This window comes from Pleurodeles waltl, chromosome 4_1 (genome assembly GCF_031143425.1).
Source record: "Pleurodeles waltl isolate 20211129_DDA chromosome 4_1, aPleWal1.hap1.20221129, whole genome shotgun sequence".
Lineage (NCBI taxonomy): Eukaryota > Metazoa > Chordata > Amphibia > Caudata > Salamandridae > Pleurodeles > Pleurodeles waltl.
Window position 1 is genome coordinate 241,637,604 of NC_090442.1, and position 21,092 is coordinate 241,658,695.

The 21,092-nt window shown below is 43.6% G+C and overlaps 1 protein-coding gene across 6 annotated transcripts in view; it reads left to right on the forward strand.

Annotated features, from left to right (window-relative positions):
• The window catches only part of FGD4 (FYVE, RhoGEF and PH domain containing 4), a 514,720-nt gene that overhangs the window by 483,616 nt on the left and 10,012 nt on the right, over window positions 1-21,092 (forward strand). For all 6 annotated transcript variants that reach the window (XM_069228222.1, XM_069228225.1, XM_069228227.1 and 3 more), the window contains exons 11-14: window positions 31-203; window positions 770-800; window positions 7,570-7,665; window positions 9,648-9,773. In XM_069228222.1, coding sequence (XP_069084323.1) covers window positions 31-203; window positions 770-800; window positions 7,570-7,665; window positions 9,648-9,773 — 426 coding nt within the window. The remainder of the gene's footprint in view (window positions 1-30; window positions 204-769; window positions 801-7,569; window positions 7,666-9,647; window positions 9,774-21,092) is intronic.

The window sequence follows — 21,092 nt, forward strand, 5'->3', positions numbered from 1 at the left end:
TTTGCTTTTATCTCTTTCTTTGTTTTTCAGTTTAACACTATGCTATTGTACTGCGTTCCCAAATTCAGCTTAGTGGGCTCAAGGTACTCAGTCCGTACACAGATCGGTTTGGACGGTATGAAAGTTATAGGAACTGTCAATGAGGATTATCCACATACCTTCCAGGTGTCCGGAAAGGAACGAACACTAGAGCTGCAGGCCAGGTATGTCATTGTTTGTACAATGCACACATGAATTAAAAGTCCCCTTTTTCCTCCATTTGTCTTATAATGTAAAAAAAGACATATTTTGCAAAAAGGCAGTGAATTTGTGAAGCAGCACAGAAATGAGGTGTAGACGAAAGCTGCAAAACCAGAATATAATATTCTGCAATAGCCCAGAGCAGTGCACTCAAATCTATAAGGGAGCATTAATACCATTTCTGATAAGAGGATATTATATGAGGGTAGTAACACGCACTTTATATTTCGGTTTAATCAAAAGACTTAGCTATTGAGCCAGGACCCTTCAGAGTTTTTTTTTTTTTTCCCTTGAGTGATCAGTCTGAGCTAGTGGTAAGCAAAGAGATTTGTATGAAATGAGGAATTTGGTCAATTTGCAGATGGCTCGTGTTTAATTCGTTTTGCTAGTTCAGATGGAGTTTCATGAGGTTTCTATATTGGTCTCAGATGCAGCACTATTTTACTTAACATGTGTAAGTAAATGCACTTTTGTGAATTGCACATTTCATCAATTGCCATTTCATTTTCACTCTTCTGTTTCCTACTAGTTCCAAACAAGACAAAGAAGAATGGATTAAGGTAAATAAATTCAGAGAGGCTTTTTCTGCAAAGAGATGTTTTTTATAATGTGACCAAGTGGAATCACTCTACTGTGTGAGAAATACAAGACGTTTTTGTTGCCCATCGAATTAACAGTCTTTAGTTGAGTACATCAATTTTATCCTGTGAAATGTAAGAGACCCAGCTCTTTGAATAATGGGGCACCTAGTGTGCAAAGTATGACCAAAAGATGTCTTTACATAAAATGTTCTTCTCTACGGAGATATTCTGAGCTTCTCACAAAGCTATTTTTCGTTGATTAGTCTCATAAACTATACAAAAACAATTTGGAAATCTGGTTACCATCGTACTTTTATTGAATGCTGCAAACAGTTTTCATCAGTCATGGATAATTAGTCGAAAAGATTAAATTATATGTGTAGAAGCATTGAAGCTCTCTCTGTACTATGCAGGGAGACCATCGGAATCACTGGAGGTGGGCACAGAAGTAGTCGGGCTATTCACTCGTGAATGCTTGTCACTAGCGCAATTTGTTTATGAATGTGGCTCCTAAAACACAAACCTAGCTACAGTTCAGTGGAGGATATGCAGTAGATTAGCAGTGTCTGGGTCCTGCAGGGCAAAGAGGCTGAGGAGGAGATGCAGTTTGGAGACCAGGAAGGTTCAGTAGCAGAGACTGTGATCCGGGATGGGTAGGTGGGGATGGCCACATGGTGTAACAGGGAAGGGAGTGAGGATAATGTTCTGATGGGGTGTGGCATGTCAGGATGTGAAATGCAGGAGGAGAAGATTGGGAGACTATGAGAAAGAAGAAGAGGGAGAGAGTAAGAGGGAGGCAAGGCTCTCTTCAGAGTCTAGTAATGGGGTAGCTTTGATGGTTGCAAATGCCCTTTTAGCTGTTTCAGCAGTAGAGAAGGAATGCGGTCTGGTGGACTAGGCTATGAGAAGAGCAAAATAAAGACAAGTATATGGTTTTCTCCTTCCTTTATTTACATGTGTCCAGCACATTCCTCCTGGTGGCCTTATCTTGATTGGCAGGTATGGTGGTGCCTCAGTAGACTTCCTTTTAGGCTGTGCACGCAGGCCTTGAATATGATGCAGAAGGGCCATTCTCTGAGGCTGTAATTCTGTCATCCCTCTGCAGACATTTGACAAAATGGGCTGCTGCATGTAGGACACTCAAGAGAAATAGCATTAGCAGGAAGTTAAAGAAGTGAAGCAAGTATTCTTGTTCTGCTGCGCCAACAGGTACACACTTCTGACCTTTGTTAAATTACACTTACTATAGTGGCAGACACAACATTTGCCCTAGATCTCCTATCGGAAAACATTATATTCTGTGTAGATGGTCTGATGGTGTTTCTGTATTAGAATTGTTTGAAAAGATTCAGTTTAGAGGGTCTTTGTAATATTGTGAAATCTTAAAATTTATTCTGAACCAAATGATCATCACCAGAGCAGAACACAACTCACACAATTGACCTATTGTTTCCAGTCTTACCTTAAATTGGCTCTGGATCTGTCCCTTTCAACCATTGGCTTTTTTTAAGCCTACTCTTTCAGGCATTTGCTTGTGAATTTGACAATCACTACTTGGCTCAGCCAGGAGGAGTGTTGCTCTCTCAACTAATTCTTTTGACTGTTTGGGTGTATACCCTTTCACCACCAACAGAGTGCCTGCTTTGCAATGCAGGAGGGATTCTTTGACATCTTCATGTATTTCCCTCTGCTTGCTTCTCGCGGCTAAAACATGAAAACTCGTGGCGCATGCTTGTCTTTGCACATGTTAACGAATTAAATCCTAATTTTTTGGTTTTGCCTGTGTTTTTGTATGATTTGATGGTGAAACACTTGTATCTCAGACTTTAAGGATGATATAACGACCCTATGTGATGGTAGATCACTTTTTTAGCCCAATATGTACAGCATAAAAGATAATGCTGCTGCATCGAATGGTGTGAAAGATTATGACATGATTGAAGTAATTGTGATGCTTTTGAACTATCTCAGTTCTGTGAAAGTGCTGGGATCATGGCTCAACAAAGAATTATTGTCAAGGTTTCCCTTGTGTGGTATTTTGGAATTTATCTGCACGCTTAAAATATAATTATTTTGCTAATAACTGCAGTGGCGATTCGCGAGGCACAGAAGGGGTGGGACGGCGCAAAGCGGGGGGAATAAAAATTAAATTAAGGAAAAAAAGTACCTCCTCCATCATGTTGCGCCGCTTCTCTGCTGCTCTGAGCAGCATCAGGATTGGCTGGGAGCGCCCAGTCAGGGCACTCCCAGGCAGACTGGGAGCCTGTGAAGGCTCTCTCCAGCCTAGCCAACTGCGTTACTGAGCTGGAGAGAGCCCTGTGCGCATGTGTGTTTGGCTGGCCCGAAACGGCCGGCCAAACATACATGCGCAGTGAGGGGGAGTGCTGTGCATCCCCGTGGCCATTCCCCTTTCAAAGAAAAGGATAATAAACAGCAGCAGCAGCTGCAACATCTTTGAAAGGTTTTGCCACTGCTAGCAGGGGGGCAACGCTCCTCCACCCTAATGGAGGAGCCACCCATGAATAACCGATTATTTAAAATGGAGTTTAGCACTACAGATATACTGTTGAATAAGTCTGCAAATAAGATGTTACTACTCATTTTACTAAACAGGAAGGATGATAAGCTAAGTCAGTCCTGCTAAGATTCCAACCTAGGATCTGCATATAGCTGATCGATTTGGGCAATGGTCAATTTGGTAATTGAGCTGTCTTGGAATAGGTTTTGGTAGTTGTCTCCATTGTGATGAATCTATGTTAAATTTGGACGATGTAACCTAAACTAAAATCAGGGATATGTATTACTATACTGCATCACTAAGCACGGTTTAATAGTAGATCTTTATGATATGAGTACCAACCGCATAGTTGTGTGGTTGGGAATTCATGTGCTATTTCTGTCTCAGTGCGGTTAGAAGTGTGTGAGACTTGGCAAGTGTATTTATTTGTGTCCCACAAGTATTGAAGGACACATACACCCAGTGCCCTTAGATTGGGATTTTCTTTTATTTGCATTTATTTCAGTTGTGAATTTGTCATGGTAACTTCACGTGATGACACGACTTCAGTTATCACAAATGCAAGACAAATACAAGGTGATTTCTCAAAACAACAGAGAAGACAAGAAGAATAATTTAGAAGCTGCTTACATGATTGCCTGCTTGGTCCTTACACACCTAAGAAGCTTTTTCCCATTTCACTGGTCATAGAGACCTAGAAATGGCAGCCTTGATCTCTGCTTGTGCACACTAACCACAGGCACCCGGCTGAACCAAGGGGTGCTGTGAAAGTTCCCTTCCTGGTCCATTTATAAAGTTATTTGATAGAGTCCCCGCATGTGCTCTGTACACGGAGGCACGCAAAAGCAACCAGACCCGTCACTAGAAATGATTAACAATCTACCCATGTATTCCAGTGGTAGACGCTCTTCCATGCTTTTTGTAAATTGTAATCTACACTTAAAACATCATTCATTTCGCTTCTACAAAGACCACTATGATGGTATTCTGCGTACAACAAATGCCTTGTTGTGGCATCTTACCTGGCACTCGTGGTTAGGTTCATTGGAATCTGCCACAGTAAAGGTTCTACAATAAACCACAGCATGTGTAGAGCTCTGTATTGTAACGGAACCCTCTGTGTGGCAGCTGTTTAACCCAGCTCCCTACCTTGTGGACATTCAGAAAGCTGACCTAGGAATGCATGCCATTGACTGTGTGGTTTGTAATTCACATTTTCTTGCTTGGCATTTGCTGGCTTTATTTGTGTTAGGCTGTCCAGCTTGAGTTCCACCTTCACTTGCCCACACCTTATTTACAGTATCCTTCTGAGTGCTCCCTTTCTGTAAACAGTCCTGTAAATCCTGTTCTTATCTCATCACATTTGCTGTGCATTCAAAGACCGTGGTCAAATGGCAGGTGCTGTCTTCCAAGGGTGCTTGTTTACTTTTCTTTCTCTGACTTTAAAGTTAGAAGATTTATGCAACAATCTTGCTAGATATTGGGGGTAGGAAAGGTATTTTTTTTGCTAGCACACGACAACATTTAAATAAATTGGGCAAGTATTTCAGAATATATCAGAATTAGGAACACAGATGAAGCACATTTATTGTTATTTCTGAAGTGTGTTGGAAACAAATACTTTAATATGATCAAAACTAATCATTACACTAGGTGATGCAATTTCCATATGTATGTGCACTGTGTAGTTTTATCAGTAAAACTGTATGTCTGTTCAAATGTAATAGTTATTTCAATTGAAAATGTGTTGTCTGTAATGGCAGTGCGCTACCACACCATGTCTGCTCTGCATCACTCCATTTTACACCACTCCATGTCTCTGAACCCCTCCACTCTATGCCACTGCACTTTACGCCCCTCCATACTACACCTCTCTAATCTGCCCTGTACCACTTTACTTTATGCCAATGCACTCTTCACCACTTTACATCATTGCACTCTTCGCTACTGCATCTACACCACTCCAGTCTAGGCCACACGTATCTACACATATCTACCCTGCACAACTCCACTCTGCACCCACTGCACTCTATGCCAATACACTGTACGCCAATGCGCTTTACTCTGTATCACTCAACTCTATGCTCCTGCACTCTTTGGCAATTCACTGTACGTTGTCTAATCTACTCTGCACCAGTGCACTCTATCCCTCTGCACTCTACACCACTTTACGCTACACAATTAAATTCTATGCCACTCTGCGCAGCTGCACTCTACCTTGTACCACTCCACTCTACGCCTCTTCACTCTATTTTGAAACAATCTACATTATGCCACTGCACTCTACACCACTCCACTCTTAACCAGTGCACGCCACTGCTCTCTGCGCCTCTCTACTCCACACTACACCACTGCACTCTGACACTCTACTCTGCAACACTGCACTCTCTGCCACTGAACTTCACATCACTCTACTCTGCACTACTCCACTCTACGCCACTGCACTCTGCTGCTCTATACTCTGCGCCACTGCCCTCTGCATCACTCAGCTCTCTTCTACACCACTGCGCTCACTGCACTCTATGCCACTCTGCTCTGCACCACTCAAATCTATTCCGCTGCATTCTGCTACTCCATTTTACGCCGCTGAATTCAGTGGCACTGCACTTTATAGTCCGCAGAACTCTACGCCAGTCCACTCTACTCTATGCCACTCCAATACACAACACTCTCTGCCACTCCAATACACAACACTCTCTGCCACTCCAGTCTTCAACAATCTACTCCACTCTTTGCCTTTCCACTATACTCCGCTCCAGTCTAGGCCACACCTATCCACTCTGCACAACTCCACTCTACGCCACTACACCGTGTGCCAGTAAACTCTACACCAATGCACTTTACTCTGTAACACTGACACTATACTCCTGCATTCTACGCCAGTCCACTGTATGCCACTCTGCTCTACTCTACACCACTTTACTCTGTCATTATGCATTATGCCACTATATGCAACTGCACTCTACCTTACACCATTCTACTCACTGCCTCTATGCCACTCTACTCTTAACTACTCTACAACACTGAACTCTGTCAATGCACTCTACGCCAATGCACTCTACACAACTGCACCTCTGTCGCCGTACTCTACGCTACTGCTCTCTACTCTGCATCACTGTACTCTAACCCACTACTCTCTATGCCGCTGCACTCTGACACTACTCTGCAGCACTGCACCCTCTGCCACTGAACTTTACGCCACTCTACTTTGCACTACTCCACTCTACACCACTGCACTCTATGCCACTGCATTCTACAGCACTATACCCTGCACACTCTATGCTACTCTGCACACTCTATGCTGCTCTGCACCACTCTGTGCTACTGTACTCTATGCCACTCCACTCTATGCGACTCCACTCTATGCGACTCCACTCTGTCACTCCACTCTGCCATTCGACTCTACTCTGCACCACTGCCATCTGCATCACTCAACTCTACTCCACACCACTCTGCACCACTCCACTCTACTATGCACCACTCTAATCTACGCCACTGTATTCTATGCCAGTACACTCCATACTCTGTAACACTCTACGCCAATGCACTCTACACCAGTCCACGCCACTCCGGTGTATGCCACTCTACACAATTCCACACTATTCCACACCAATACATGAAACTCCATTCTACAGCACTCTTCTCCACTCCACTCTTCGCCATTCCCTTCTACAATACTGCATGCCACTAACTTTTAGCCATGCTGAACAGCAGCCACACTGGGGTACGACATGTCTAAAACACAGTGGCAAAGCCAATATCTCTTGCATAGGAGAGACCTGTTGGCTTTGCCAATACTCGTTCATTCTTGCTCCCTGTGTTCCTGGGTTTAACTTCCTTCTGCCTCTCCCCTTTTCTGCCTTTCTCTCTCTTTTTGGGTCAAAGTCTATATTAGAAAAATAAGTCCGGTCCTCAAAAATGAGGACCTGTGGTTAGGGTCCCACCTGGAACCACCAATGCACAGTAAGCACTGGTTTTGTCAAGTCTCTTCCTCTCTCCTTGCCTCAGTTAAGAACTATGTGCAACTGCCTAGTGGTCTTAAATGGTGCAAAGAGCAAATACCTAAGAGTGGATTTATTTTGTTCCAGAGGTACATTGAGGCTATCGTCACTATAATTTTGTAGTGAGCTGAAGACACGGGTGGGCATTAACCATCAGGATTCATCCATAAGATCCAGTATTGCTTTCATTTCAGTGTCTCCTGCTTAAACACAATATTCTTTCTTTTAGGCTTTTCAGATGACTATAGAATCGTTTCAACAAAGAAATGAAACCTTTAAAACCGCCGCCACGAAGGAATGTGAAGATCCACCTCCTGAGATTTCTGTGAGTTACTCGTTAAGTGGTGCTCTATTTCTCTTATTTTAGATGTCTTTCTATTCTACTGATTGATAGCCATAAACTGTTCCTGGTTATTTGTAAAACAAGCTTGTGTAAGTACAACAATCTGGGTGTCTCTTCGGAGGAACCTCTATGGTGTCTGATTCAGAACATGCTGAAAGGAAATATATACTGGGTTTGTTATGCAGTTAAGCTAGATTTGTTATGAAATAAAGGTGTCTCTGAAATGTAAAAATAAATATATATATATATAGATATATATATATATATACAGGTTTTTTCTCCCAAAAAGGGTTTCCGTGTTAGTTTATCGCAAGAATATGTTTTCGTTGCTTTTTCCTGAACCAATTAAAAGTTCATGGGAACAAATCTAATGTTTAGTGCAGAGGGAGAAAACAATGAACTTGCTACATTGAGCTTTCACGAGCTGCCGTCCCTCCCTACTGAAGAGGAGTTGTAGGGTGTCGTGGTAGATCATAGATGCACATCAGAGTAGCTACAATACAGCTATTCTTCCTCCTGCACCAAGGAAATAGGTACAATCTGACAGGGGCGGCTCCTCCGCTAAGGCAGAGGAGCGTCGCCCCACTGATTTTCCCAAAAAGGAAAAATAAAATTATAATAACGTGCATTATGTTATAATCATTTTATTTTTCCTTGTGGGGTGGGGCTGGAGGGAGGAGATCCGAGGACGGCTATGTGCACACAAGGGGCACCGTGTTCAGCTGGCCAAAAAGACATGCGCACTTTGCATGTTCTCTACCCGGCTGTTTAGCACAGCCTGTTAGAGAACATGCACAGGCTCCCATTCGCAGTCTGAGCGGCGAAGCAGGCCGCTCAGACCAATCACAACACTGTCAGCAGTGGCGTTAATGGCTGGGAGTCTGCGCAGACAGGAAGAGGATGGAGGGGAGGAGAACGCGTCTTCCCTCGAAGGTAAGTGTTTTTTTTTTTTTTTAAAACCCTTACATTTGTTTTTCTAACTTCCCCTCCCACCCCCATCCTCTCCCCCAACTCCCCACCATGGGGCTCGTCCTGCCCTGCCACCCCTGTTCAGTGGCAGCCACCACTGCAGTCTGACCTGAAGTCCACTGAGGGCCTGAGTCCAGTGGCGTGATGTGTCCGTGAGAAATATTTTCCACTGGATTCCTAGGTTAACCCAGAAAACCAAGTGTTTCTTAGCACATTTTCCACCTGCACAAAATAGGATGAAATTATGTGTGAAATGGATCCTGAATCAGGAGCCACTTGTGGTATTGGACCGGTAACCTCAGGTCTTATATGTTGTTATCCATTTTGAGCCTAAAAAGTTGCAATAGCCGGTAATTTGGATGGAGCTACCTGCTGGAATCAGTAACCTTGGTAGCGGTATCTCCTCCTCCTGTAACTGGTTAACTTTGAATCTGGACCTTAATGAGGTCGGAGCTGTGTGAATATGTTTTACAAAGAAATCCTAAACATTTACAGCAGTTTGAGAATACATTATGGTGAATGCCAAAGATGCAGAACAAAAAAGTGCCTTTTTACAACAGCGAAATAAGGGTAGGTGCTAATAGAGCAATTTGTGGATAGCACAGATACCTTTACTTCACCATAACACATTGCATCCTTGTGTCATTTCGTACAAGACTGTCCCCAACAGTAAAATTAAACCCATTTGGTTTGTAAGATGGAATCAAGGCTTTAGGAGTCACTTAGCAAATCCCTCTACTAACCCCTCTTAAATATGCACATTTTTTGTAATTTTGTTTGCTTTTGTGTTCAGTGTTATGCTTAAGCTGATGACATGCCGCTTTATTGGGTGCTATCGGCGAATTGCAATTTTTTAAGAAACAGACGTAATACCTACAAACTGAAATAATTAGTTACCCTAAAAGATGTATGTTGCTGGTGCTATAGACAGAAATGTAATATTATTGGAAAATTAGAATTATTTTTCCTAACAGGTATGTATTCTTATGTTTTAGAAAGCTGAGCTTGGAAAGAGGGCTCCCCGATGGATACGGGACCATGAAGTGACTATGTGTAAGGAATGCCAAGAGCCTTTTACTGCACTGACACGACGGAGGCATCATTGTCGAGCTTGTGGGAAAGTAAGTTTAAATGCGGTTGGCATATTTACCTAATTACCGCCCTCTGCATAAGCAGCAGGGGCTTCAGCCTGAGCCATTTAGTTAAAACATAACGCTCAACAGTGAGTAACATTTATTTGGCTTCATATTAAGGCCTGTTACGAGCTGTCACTAAAATCAAGCAAAAACGTACTTGCACGTTGGCTCTTGGACCCTGAGATGTTTGTCTTTCTTGATCTTCGCTGATGGGCCTTCATCCTAGAATAGGAATGTAAACCTTAGTGGTCACCTTGCATTCTGCCTGCAAAGGGTCATTGGTTTCTTCCTCACTGTCAGGCCACATACAGTGTTTTGCAAGTCCTGTCTTTTGGTGCAGGAGATCACACGTACAGTTGCTAAGGCTCCTATTTGTTTTCCATCCTTTTCAGTATTTAGTTACAACCTTTTTCAGAAATATAAAATCTTTTGTCATGGAAACTATCCTATGCTAATGAAACTCAGCTGATCCTGCTCATTAACTGCCCTCCGAATGAGATACTCGCCCCCCGGCCTGGTTCTCAGCTGTCTAAGCCTGGATAAGAGAAATTCTTGAAACTCAAAATCAGCAAAACAAAGTCACTGATTTCTTAACCAGGACAGTCTATGGAATTAGGCTTTCTGGTCGGTGAAACAGGACCAGTGCCATCATCTGTTCCCAAGGTTGAAAACCATGGGATCTATTTCCATAAAGAGTTTGAGTTAAAAGATGAGCCTAAGTCTGTTGTGACATCTTGATTCCTTTAGATGGAACTGTAAAGAAAGATCCCTCCCATCTGTGCCAAACCACCTGCAAACCTGATAGGAGAATTGGCAATCCTGTCAAGAAGTGATCATGCCTATATTTACTGATTGGGTCTTCTAGAGTGCTTGATTCAGATGTTGCAGGGTCCAAGGACATGACACGTTTCTGAAGCTTCCATTGCTTCCCTTGGTTGCAGTGTTATTCAGTTAAAGGACCTCTGCTCTTCCTTGCACACAGACCCTTCTAGGAACACATCCAGGTGTGTCCATTCCAGACATTTCCCCTATGTTAACCAGTGTTTTTTCCACTTGGGTGCTCTACCCCTCCTCTCTGTCTCACATTTTAAATATGCATAGATGGGTGGCAGGGCTTTCTCAATCTGACCCCAGTGTAATGGAACTAGCAGACAATTCTGCTTTACTTGATGGCTAACCACTCTACTTTCTGCAAGGCCATCAAACGTCATCTTGTCTGTTAGCATGGACCTCCGAAGGCCACTTATATAGAGTGGGCTGTCCTTCCCTAATTTCTATTAGGGCTTTTCCGTCCTTACATTAAGATACCTTGAGGTGAACGCTGTACTGACATGTACTCCACCAGCTCACTGACTCACTTGCCAAAAAGCACTGAAGGTCAGTATGCTAATGCTGTGTTATAGATGAAAGGGAAAAACTTGACATAGAAGAATCAATGTGCATTCCATGTAGCTCCATATCACTGATAGTGTGCTAACGTATGAGCAGTGGTTACAAGATGGTACACTACTCAATATAAACACCAAACCAGGCTGTGAGAACAATTTACACACATTGCTAGGATATGCTAGTGTACAAAAGCTGTAAGCATTAGTTTATTTCTAATTTTAAATGTGTAAACATTTGAAAGGACATTTTCGTACCTTCTCATATATAATTTAAAGGCTTCAATATGGTACATGGGTATTAAATACTAATAATGTATGTAAATTATGTCTACCAAGCAGTAGTATTGCAAGACCATATAAAACACTCACTATATGTTTACGGAATTTGATATTACACTTTGTGTTTTTTTTTTTTTTTTTTAAACATATACTATTTATGATATAACTGAAGTGCATGCCTAATGGCAACCACCTACTCGGTCAGCTAAGCATTTAAATGAACTGTAACTCACTGGAAAAACACATGTACACAGCCATTCTGGAAGTCAACAGATTCCTCACGCCTGTCTCCTGCTTATTTTCCACTGTCTACATTTGAACATAGGAGGACAGCTGGTTGCAGAAAAAAGTTTTTGAGCCAGCTGTCTTTGTTGAATAAAAACCTTTAAAAATCTGGTGGGATTAAAATCAGGTCTTGATGTTAAATTTAACTGATGATTTTATATAGTGTGCTTTAGTGTTCGTTTAATGTGGTTGTTAGTTCCTTAAAACAGTGGTCACAATAGAACTGAATCGGTATATGTAGTGTAATAGCCTCTTGGATGAATCCCAAGCTGGATTTTGCCCAGAATTAGGGTTGAAGCTAGTGGCTACTTCCATAGCAGACAATATCAGAATGTTGCAAGGCAAAGGTGATTAAAAAGTGTTTTTTAATGAGATTTTTCAGTTTTCTTTGGTACTATTGATCACCAAGTCTTGATCCATCAGCTATGTGATGTGGGGCTTAGGCTTAAGGCCCTGGCCCTTTACTTGTTTTTATCCCTCCTGGTTGATCACAAGCAAGTGTTTTAACTGGGTCTTTATAGGTCCGAGCCCAAGGAGATCAAATGGAGTGTTCCACTCTTTCTCTGATTTCATTAAACCTCAACCTATGGCCTTTGGCAACTCGTTACCTGAGTTTCATGTTTCCCCTATATAGGTGTACACGATACACAAGCAGTGGTTAACCTTAGGCAAAATCGAGTCCTCCTTAGTGACGGGCTTTCAAGGGTATTGGATGCTTTAAAGGGATAGATGGCTATGATCGTCTTAAAACTGAACACATCCCCATCCAACACACTTATTATCCCGGTGGAAAGCCACTTACTACAGCTGCCCCACTCCAGTAATGGTGGTCAGGAACTTAGTAATTCTAATTGACAAATTTGGACTTTATTGCCCAGACTTGTGTGATGACAAATGCTTGGCATTTCAGTCTCCATATTTCAAAACTTGTATTTTCCCTGTCTGTCTTTCTCTGAGGATCATAATTGTGAATGTGTTTTCTGTGCAGTCCAGATTGGACTTCTGCCATGAAATCTACCTGGGGCTTCCCAAAAACAGAATGAATTAGCTACAGGTGATTCAGAATCCCACTGTGAAGTACATTTTCAATCTACAGATGTTTGAGAGTGCCTCTCCCTATCTGCCAAGATACGCTTGTTTCCTGTTATATAAGCAGAACTAATGATTTACAAGAGCTACAACAATAATGACCCCTCTTTTTTGAAAGAGGAATTTGTAAAGTATGTCCCCTTTCCAAATCGATGATATCAATCTTTGGCCCTATTTGCCATCCCAAAAAGCAAAAGCAATATGTTTGGTGAAAGAGCTTTCAGAGCAGTAGCCTGAATATTGAGTAGGTTTAGGAAAAAGTTAAAAAGCTAAAAATATTCTGGCAAGATCTTAGGCCTGTGATCTATTGAGTAATCTGTCCTGCAACCCTGATCTAACTAGTCAATGTCCAGTGAAGAGCACTAAGAGACTCGTAGAGAGATAATGTAACATTTTATAAATGTGGCTAAATACAAACTAAATGAATTGTGTGAGCTTGGCAAAACCTGTACTTGTTTTCTCTAATACACCATGCTCCCAGAAATAGATTGATACATAATGTAGATGTTATCCATACAATTACCCCTACCAAAAATGCATTGGTTACATAATGGGATAACTAGACACTAATAACCTAGTAAACAAATAAAATACTGTATGCACCATTGCCAAATATAAAGATCTAATGTTTTAATTAGCCAAATATTGAAGAGTCTCTGTGTACTTTGAAATCCTGGAATAGCAGACGGACAAGTTTTACTTGCCTTCAGTAATGCCTTTTCTGGTACAGACAATATCTAGTTGCAGATTCCTTACCTTAGATTTCCCCATGCATCAGTCTGGATCTGGAGATTTTTCTCGAGCAGTACCCCTGCACGCCTTTAGGTGGCGTAGATTGGCTGTGCCTCCGTCGTCCATGCTGGATATGTTGCGGGTCCTATAAAAGAGCTACCCTGGTGTGCTGATGTCAGTTTCTTTTCACAAAGAAAGCCAGAAGCGCAGAGCCATGAAGAACACTGCCACTGGTGTGTCAAAACCAGGGCTCTGAAAGGGAGTTCCTGTCCCTAGAAATCTGTTTGCAGAGCAGGGAGTATGGGTGGGTCGGTAAGGAATCTGCAACTAGATATTGTCTCTACCAGATAAGGCATTACCGAAGGTAAGTAACTTGTGCAGACATTCCTACATTGCCTCGTGACAGATGCCAAGGACTGCAACTCCGCATTTTAACTGCATTTTAACGCAGTGGTTGCAGCTTTAGCTCCAGTAGAATAAGCATGCAAGCCCTCAGGGAGTTGCTTCTTAGCCAGTGTGTAGAACATTTTCATGCAGAGTACAACCCATCTGGAGATTGTTCTCTTCTGCACTGCCCAACCTTACTTTCACACCCACATAACCAACAAAAAGTTGATCATCCACCCGGAACTCTTTGGTACGATCAAGGTAGAACACCAATGCTATTTTTGGGTCCAGGGGGTGGAGTCTCTCCTCTTCCTTAGAAGGATGCGGGGGTGCATAAAAAATAGGCACGGTGATAGATTGGCCTACATGGAAGGGCATAACCTTTTTTGTCAGAAAGGAGGCTCTAGTAAAAAGCATCACTTTGTCAGGATAGATGGAAAGGTAGGGTGGCTTAGATGACAACGCCTGCAGCTCACTCACCCTGCTAGCAGATGTAATGGCCACAAGGAAGGCTTTTCTCAGAGTGAGAAGCCTGAGAGGACAATTGTGGAGTGTCTCAAAAGGAGCACACATCAGAAAATTTAAAAATCATTCAAATCCCATTGGAGCATAATGAATGGAGAAGGAGGAAACATATGAGTAAGGCCTTTAAGGAACCTATTTACAATTGGAAACAAGGAATGTTGATCAGGCAACTGCCAAAAATCAGAGGTGGCAGACAGATAACCTTTGAGAGTTCCCGTAGCAGAGCCCTGCTGGGCCAGAGAAAGGATAAACAACAAAAACCTCAGAAAGAGGGACAGAATGGGGTCAACAGACATGTCTGTTCACCATGCCACAAATATCTTCCAACAACAGGAGTATACTGTTTTGGTGAGGGGACGCCTGACTGCCAGCATTACATTACAGATTAAGGGCGGAAGGTCAAAAGCTGTCAACAGCCACCACTCAATCTCCACGCAAGAAGGCAGAGACTGCATAGGTTCGGGTGGAGAACCCTCCCCTGCTGCTGTGGCTGAAGATCCTCTTGAAGCGGCAGTTTGATCGGAGGATCGATGGCCATGCTCAGTAGCCCGGGATACAAGACTTTGTGCTCAGTCCAGGCCACAAGGATTACTTGGACCCGGCATTGTTGATCTTCTTTAGAACTCTGGGCTGAAGTGGTATAGGCAGAAAGGCATACAGGTGCCCTGAGTTCCACTTGAGAGCCAAAAAGCATTGTCGAGCGATTGCTGCCTTGAAAACTCCAATGCGCAATACTGCTGACATTGTGCGTTCTCTGTGGAGGCAAACAGATCTAACCAAGGCTCCCCCTACTGCTGAAAGAAATCTTACGTCCCCTCTGTATGGAGACACCATTTATGATTGACTAAGCATTGTCTGCTGAGTTTGTCCACTCTGGCATTTAGAGAGCCTGCCAGATGTTGAACCACCAGGATGCAGGAGGCCAAGAGGCCCAGCAGCCTCATAGTTATTATCACCAAAATCCAGGATGGAGGCTGAACATTGTTATCATATCCTGAATATTCTGGACACGCCGTTCGGTAGGATAAGCCCAAAACTGCACTGTGTCCAGAACAGCTCTGATGAAAGAGAGCATCCAAGAGGGAGTCTGGTGTGACTTTGGCACGTTTATAGTGAACCCCAGCGTATACAGGAGTTCTGCCGTAGTCTGGAGTTAGGAGATGACAGCCTGAGGCAAGCCCGCGTTCAACAGCCAGTTGTTGAGATAAGGGAAGACTGAAACCCATGATCTGGCCTACCGTGAACTGTAGGTAATATCTGTGGGCAGGCAGGATGATGATATGGAAGTATATCTCCTGCGAGTCCAACACTACCATCCAGTCTCCTGGGTCCAGGGCAGATAGAACCTGTGCCAGGGTGACCATTTTGAACTGCTCCTTCTTGAGAAACAGATTCCGGGACCAAAGGTCTAGGATAGGACGAAGGCCCTTGTCCTTTTTGCGCACCAGAAAGTAGCAGGAATAACAAACACAACCTACTTCTGGCACAAGAATCCTCTCTTTGGCTCCCTTGGCCAAGATAACCTTAACTTCCTCTCAGACAAGTGCCAAGTGATCCTCCTTCACCTCGTCGTAGGGTGGCAGCATGGATGGGAGGGGTAGTGTCTAAGGGGAGGGAGTAGCCCCCTTGGACTATCTGCAAAACCCACCCATCTGACGTGATGGGCTGCCAGTGGAGCAGGTGATGGCGTATCCTGCCTCCTCCTAGACCCTGGTGGGGAATCTCTAACATGGAAAGTTTGGAGGGAGCCTCAGAGTGGGGCATCGGACCTACCAGACCGTTGGCTCCTTGATCCACGAGGATGGTGGGCCCCGTCCATGCAGAGGCTTGGCAGCATGCGGGGCTGGATGGAAATGGATTTGGTTGGGTACCCCTTTCGTAGCCACGAAAGGGGCAAAAAGCAGACGAGGGGCTGCTGTTAGGGCCAAAGACTTAGCCATACAACAAGAATCCTAGAATCGCTTGAGTGCTGTGGCTGCTTTCTTTCTGAAGAGACGAGTGCCATCAAAGGGCATGCCCACAAGATTAGCCTGGACATCCTCCGAAAAGCCAGACATCCTTAACCAGGCGTGGTGCTTCAAGGCCACCTTCGAAGCAACTGATGTGCCCGGTAAGTCAGTTGTGTCCAGTTCACATTGAATCGTGAACTTGGCTGCATCTCTCCCATCAGCAGCTGCTTGGGAAAGTACAGCCCGGGACTCCACCGGGACCTGTGGCAGCACTTGCACAACCGGATTCCACAGCGTGTGAGAATAACAGCCCAAAAAGCATGCGTTGTTCACGGACCGCAATGCCAGGCTGGCGGAAGTAAACATCTTCTTTCCAAGTGTGTCCAACTTCTTGGATTCCCTATCTGGGGGTGCAGGAGGGAAAGCCCCCAGGGAAGTGGAGGCTTGGGTAACCAAGTTCTCAGGAGTGAGGCGCTGCATAAGGAACCCTGGGTTACTAATGCAGGGTGATGTCAGTGAGCAGTTCTTTTGTTCGAAAGAGCCCCTGTGCTGGGTTTATACCAGGTATCCAGTTGGACATCCACAAGAGCTTCATTAAAGGGAAGCAGGGGTTCAAAAGATGAAGTCCCAGCCTGAAGCACCTCTGTCAGGAGGTTAATCCTGACTGCCACCGAAGACAGCTCAAGGTCCAGAACCTCAGCTGCTCTCCGCACCACCATTGAATATGAAGGCCCCTCCTCCGTAGCCACGGTGGGGGGAAGAGAGCATGCCAGTATGTGAGGAGGTATCCAGTCCAAAGGCTTTACCCAGATGTATGCCAGTCAATGGGGTCTTGGAGCTTGTATTCCAAAGGGTCCAGTGACCCCCCCCATTCCTCACGATAGGCATAAGGCTCAGGATCTGACATAGGAGGCAAGGACCCTGTCAGTGCTGGAATCGGAGACGTACAATGCCCATCCAGCTCTGTGTCAGATTTGGCAATGAGGATCGGGGTGGCACTGCCCGGGGGCAGGGGCAGTACAGGGAGCATTGACTTTCGGGACCAGCGCCAGAGAAGGTCAAGATGGTACGGCCAGTCTGGGTCCAGTAATGGATCCATGGGTGCCCCTTAGAGCCAAGGCTGAAGCCGCAGGCGAGGAACCCGAAGGGGCCCCTTTTAACTCCATGGGACCCAAAGGCGCATCAGCAGTGTCGGAGTGCCCAAAAATGAGGCGCATTGCCTCATATAACTTCTTTAGTTGGGCAGGGGTCGCTCCGGAAAATCGTGGGAGGTGCGGAGTCAGCCCACGCTCCTCATATAGAGGTCTAGATCGACCACACTCCCTCGTCTTTTCGGCCAGACGGAGGAGGTGAAGTCAAAGAATGTTTCGCTTTCTTCGACTTCTTCTTATGCTTCGACTTACCCGATCGTCCTTGAGGACTTGAAGTGGGATGACGAACGGGGGGTTCCATGATGAATCCCAACACCTTCCTCTTGACCCGGACTTATGCAGAGCCAAACGCTGGGCCACCATCAGCTTTAGGGACCGCTCCCTCAAAGCATTCAGATTTATGGCACGGCACTCGAAGCACTACTTTGGGTTGTGGTCACACTCCAAACACCAAAGGCATACAAGGTGCCGATCCGTCACAGACATTGCCCGATGGCAAGATCCACAGGGCTTGAACCCGGTCATAAGTTTTGACAAAATTCCTCCCCCCCCCCCCCCCCCCCCCCCCCCCCCACCCAAAAAAAAAAAGAAGACCAGCCAAAAGGTGACTGAGGGGTAGCTGTTTCTTTGGATCAGCACTGTCTTGTGCAGAAAGAAAAGAACGGAAGTCAGCACGCTAGTGTGATGCCTATATAGGACCTGCAACGTCATGTCCTTCACAGACGATGTTGACGATGGACAGGGAGCTCAGGGGTACAGCTCGAGAAAAATCTCCGTAGCCAGACTGATGCCTGGGAAAGTTCTAAGGTAAGGAATCTGCAACTAGATGTATCTATCAAATAGTGTGCATCATTCAGAAATATAATTTTAAAAAACTGAGAAGCCTAAACCACTGGGATAGTTGTCACAGTTTCACAACAAGTAGCCCTATAAGCAGCCAGCACCAAGTGAGTAGACGAGATTTGTTAAATTTCTATTTCCTTTACCTTGCAAGTTAAAGATATATGTTAATGCAGTACCCATTTTGAGCACGCAAAAAAAACACTTTCTCTATTCTGGCTTTGACTATAGAAAGACCTGGTACCTTGTCTGCCAGACCAACATCTTTCTGTGATGCCACTGCTTGTCCTGCTAATCAGTAGAACACACCATACTTCAAGAGCTGGATACTCCTTATAACTTAGGAAGGTAGTAATTGAGGGACATTTTGTCCCAGATTGCATCAAGTGTATTGCACTCCAATATTTGTGACATAACCCTCTGTGTGTAGCTCATTAAAGGTTAGCAACGCCTGGGTATCTCAAGTGCTACAAGATGTGTTTATGGAAGCTTAGAACCTCTGCACTCAGACATCTTATTATAACAGTTGTTTTCTGAGTGGTTTTGAAAGGAAATGTTGATCCATTTCACACCACAAATGACCTGCAGCTACCAAACATTGCCTTGTCTTTTGGCTTTTCTTGTTATTTCTCCATTGAGAAGCATTGAAACTAGACAGTCATTTTCCGCTGTATGTTAATTTTCTATGAAGGTGTTGAATGTTTATAGCGTGCCTTCACATGAATACGCTGCATCGTACTATATAGGCGGTTGCTAATTAGCAGTGTGGTAAGCAAGAGTCACGGTTTATGAAACATTCTATTGCAGCATCACAGGTTCCTGCTTGTCTGCGTGAGGTCAGCAGAACAATGCAGCTCTGTACATGACAACCACTCAGCCCGTCAAACTCACCCAGAAGGCAGTAAAACTGCCAGGAGGCCAGACACAGACGGTACTAAGATTAGTTTCTGACCAAAATGTCTCACAGTCACATTTCAGAAATGCTTTAATGTAAGTGTACTACGTTTGAAACTACCATGGATTTACACTGTAAATTCTGTTAACACATGGTCACAAAAAAACAGGATTTCACTATCTTTTCTCTCATCCAGTACATCATCTAGTTGAATATATGCAAAGGTTACTTATTATCAAAGCTGCTGGAATTAGAGCTACTTTTTAAAAATAAAATCCCTTCTTAAATTGTTTGGCATAAAATCTGTGAATATTCTTTTATGGAGGGCTGTCCTTTTCCTGAAAAACTTTATCTTCTATAAACAATATGAGTTGTTTTTGCTGTGTTTTTAATTCCATCAGACATTTGGAAAGGGCTAAAAAGGGAGCATCATCAAGTTTTGTTTTTCAATAAAGCCCCTATATTTTAATCTCAATATATCAATGTGCTATAAGGTAAAGCAAACCTTTGATGGCGACCTTTTCCTTAGAGCGGAATGAAAAATGCTTATGTGCATCATGGGTGTGTAATGTCAGTTAACAGTAAACCAAAAATATCTTTATTTTATTGTATTGCTCTTTGTTATGGGGATCGAATGGACTGAATCATAATACTGTAAACCTTTGTAAAACCAAACTGTTAGTTGAGAAATATCTTTCTAGCAAAACAAATCCTGGTCAGTGATTCTGGTAGCGGTTCAGGGAATTCTGTTCATGTATTGGTGCTCCTCATTCCCTCCTTTGATTTACCACTGAGAAAGATGAAAACCTGCTCTATCCTACTTTTCCCACTTGATGATTCCTTACTCCTGTAATAGACAGGAAATTGTGAGGTTGGTATTAGTTGTATACATTCTGCATTTACACCCAGTGGTAACGGTAACAAATACAATGTTCTATACACTCGGGGTTCACACCCAATGGTTACATTACCCTGTATATTCTTAAATGCATTGTGCATTGTAAAGATCACAAAGGACAAAATAGGATTTGAGACCAAAAGAAAAGTTTATTCTTATACAAATAAATGTACTACTCTAGCTGATTTCCTTCTCTTTTAGAGATGCCAGTTATTTTTCCACAGATGTTTTTTTCACAACACTGGGTAACTATAACAACATAACATTCTTTATAGTATCTTTATTGTTTCAAAACCAAAATTGAATTCTCTATGAATTATTTTCTTAGGTTTACTTCCACTTCACACAGCAGATGTCCTTGTTTGTAGATACTATATATTTCTTTGTATCGGTTTCGGCTAGTTTCCTGTGAAAAATAAGCAGGACTTAACACCAGTTCCTTCAAACTCCAGCCTGTCTCTCTTCCCGGTTAAACCCACTTGCCTGTAACAAATAATGAGAAATTAACTACCGGTTCTTCCTACTTTAGTCTGTTTACCTGCCTTCGACTAAACCCCCCTTTAAACCCTGGGAAAACCATTTTCCTTCCCCAGGAGTTCTTCACTTTGCTGGAAAATGTAAGCAGTGCTTCTGCTGCCCTTCCTTCCACGCTCGTTGGTCAGATGCATTTCCTGGTCCTGCCTTCTTCTGTAAGACCCATTCCACCTCCTTCCAGGGTGCTTGCTAGTCTCCCCTCGGCAGGAGTTTGCATTGATCTTCCTCCGTCTGCAAATGCAAAACAGGCCCTATTTTCTGTTGGAAGAGAGTTTTAGAACTCCCACTAAGTTTAGTATTAAAAATGTATTTGGATTTATGTAAGACTCTGTGGGGTGTAGCCCTAAAGACG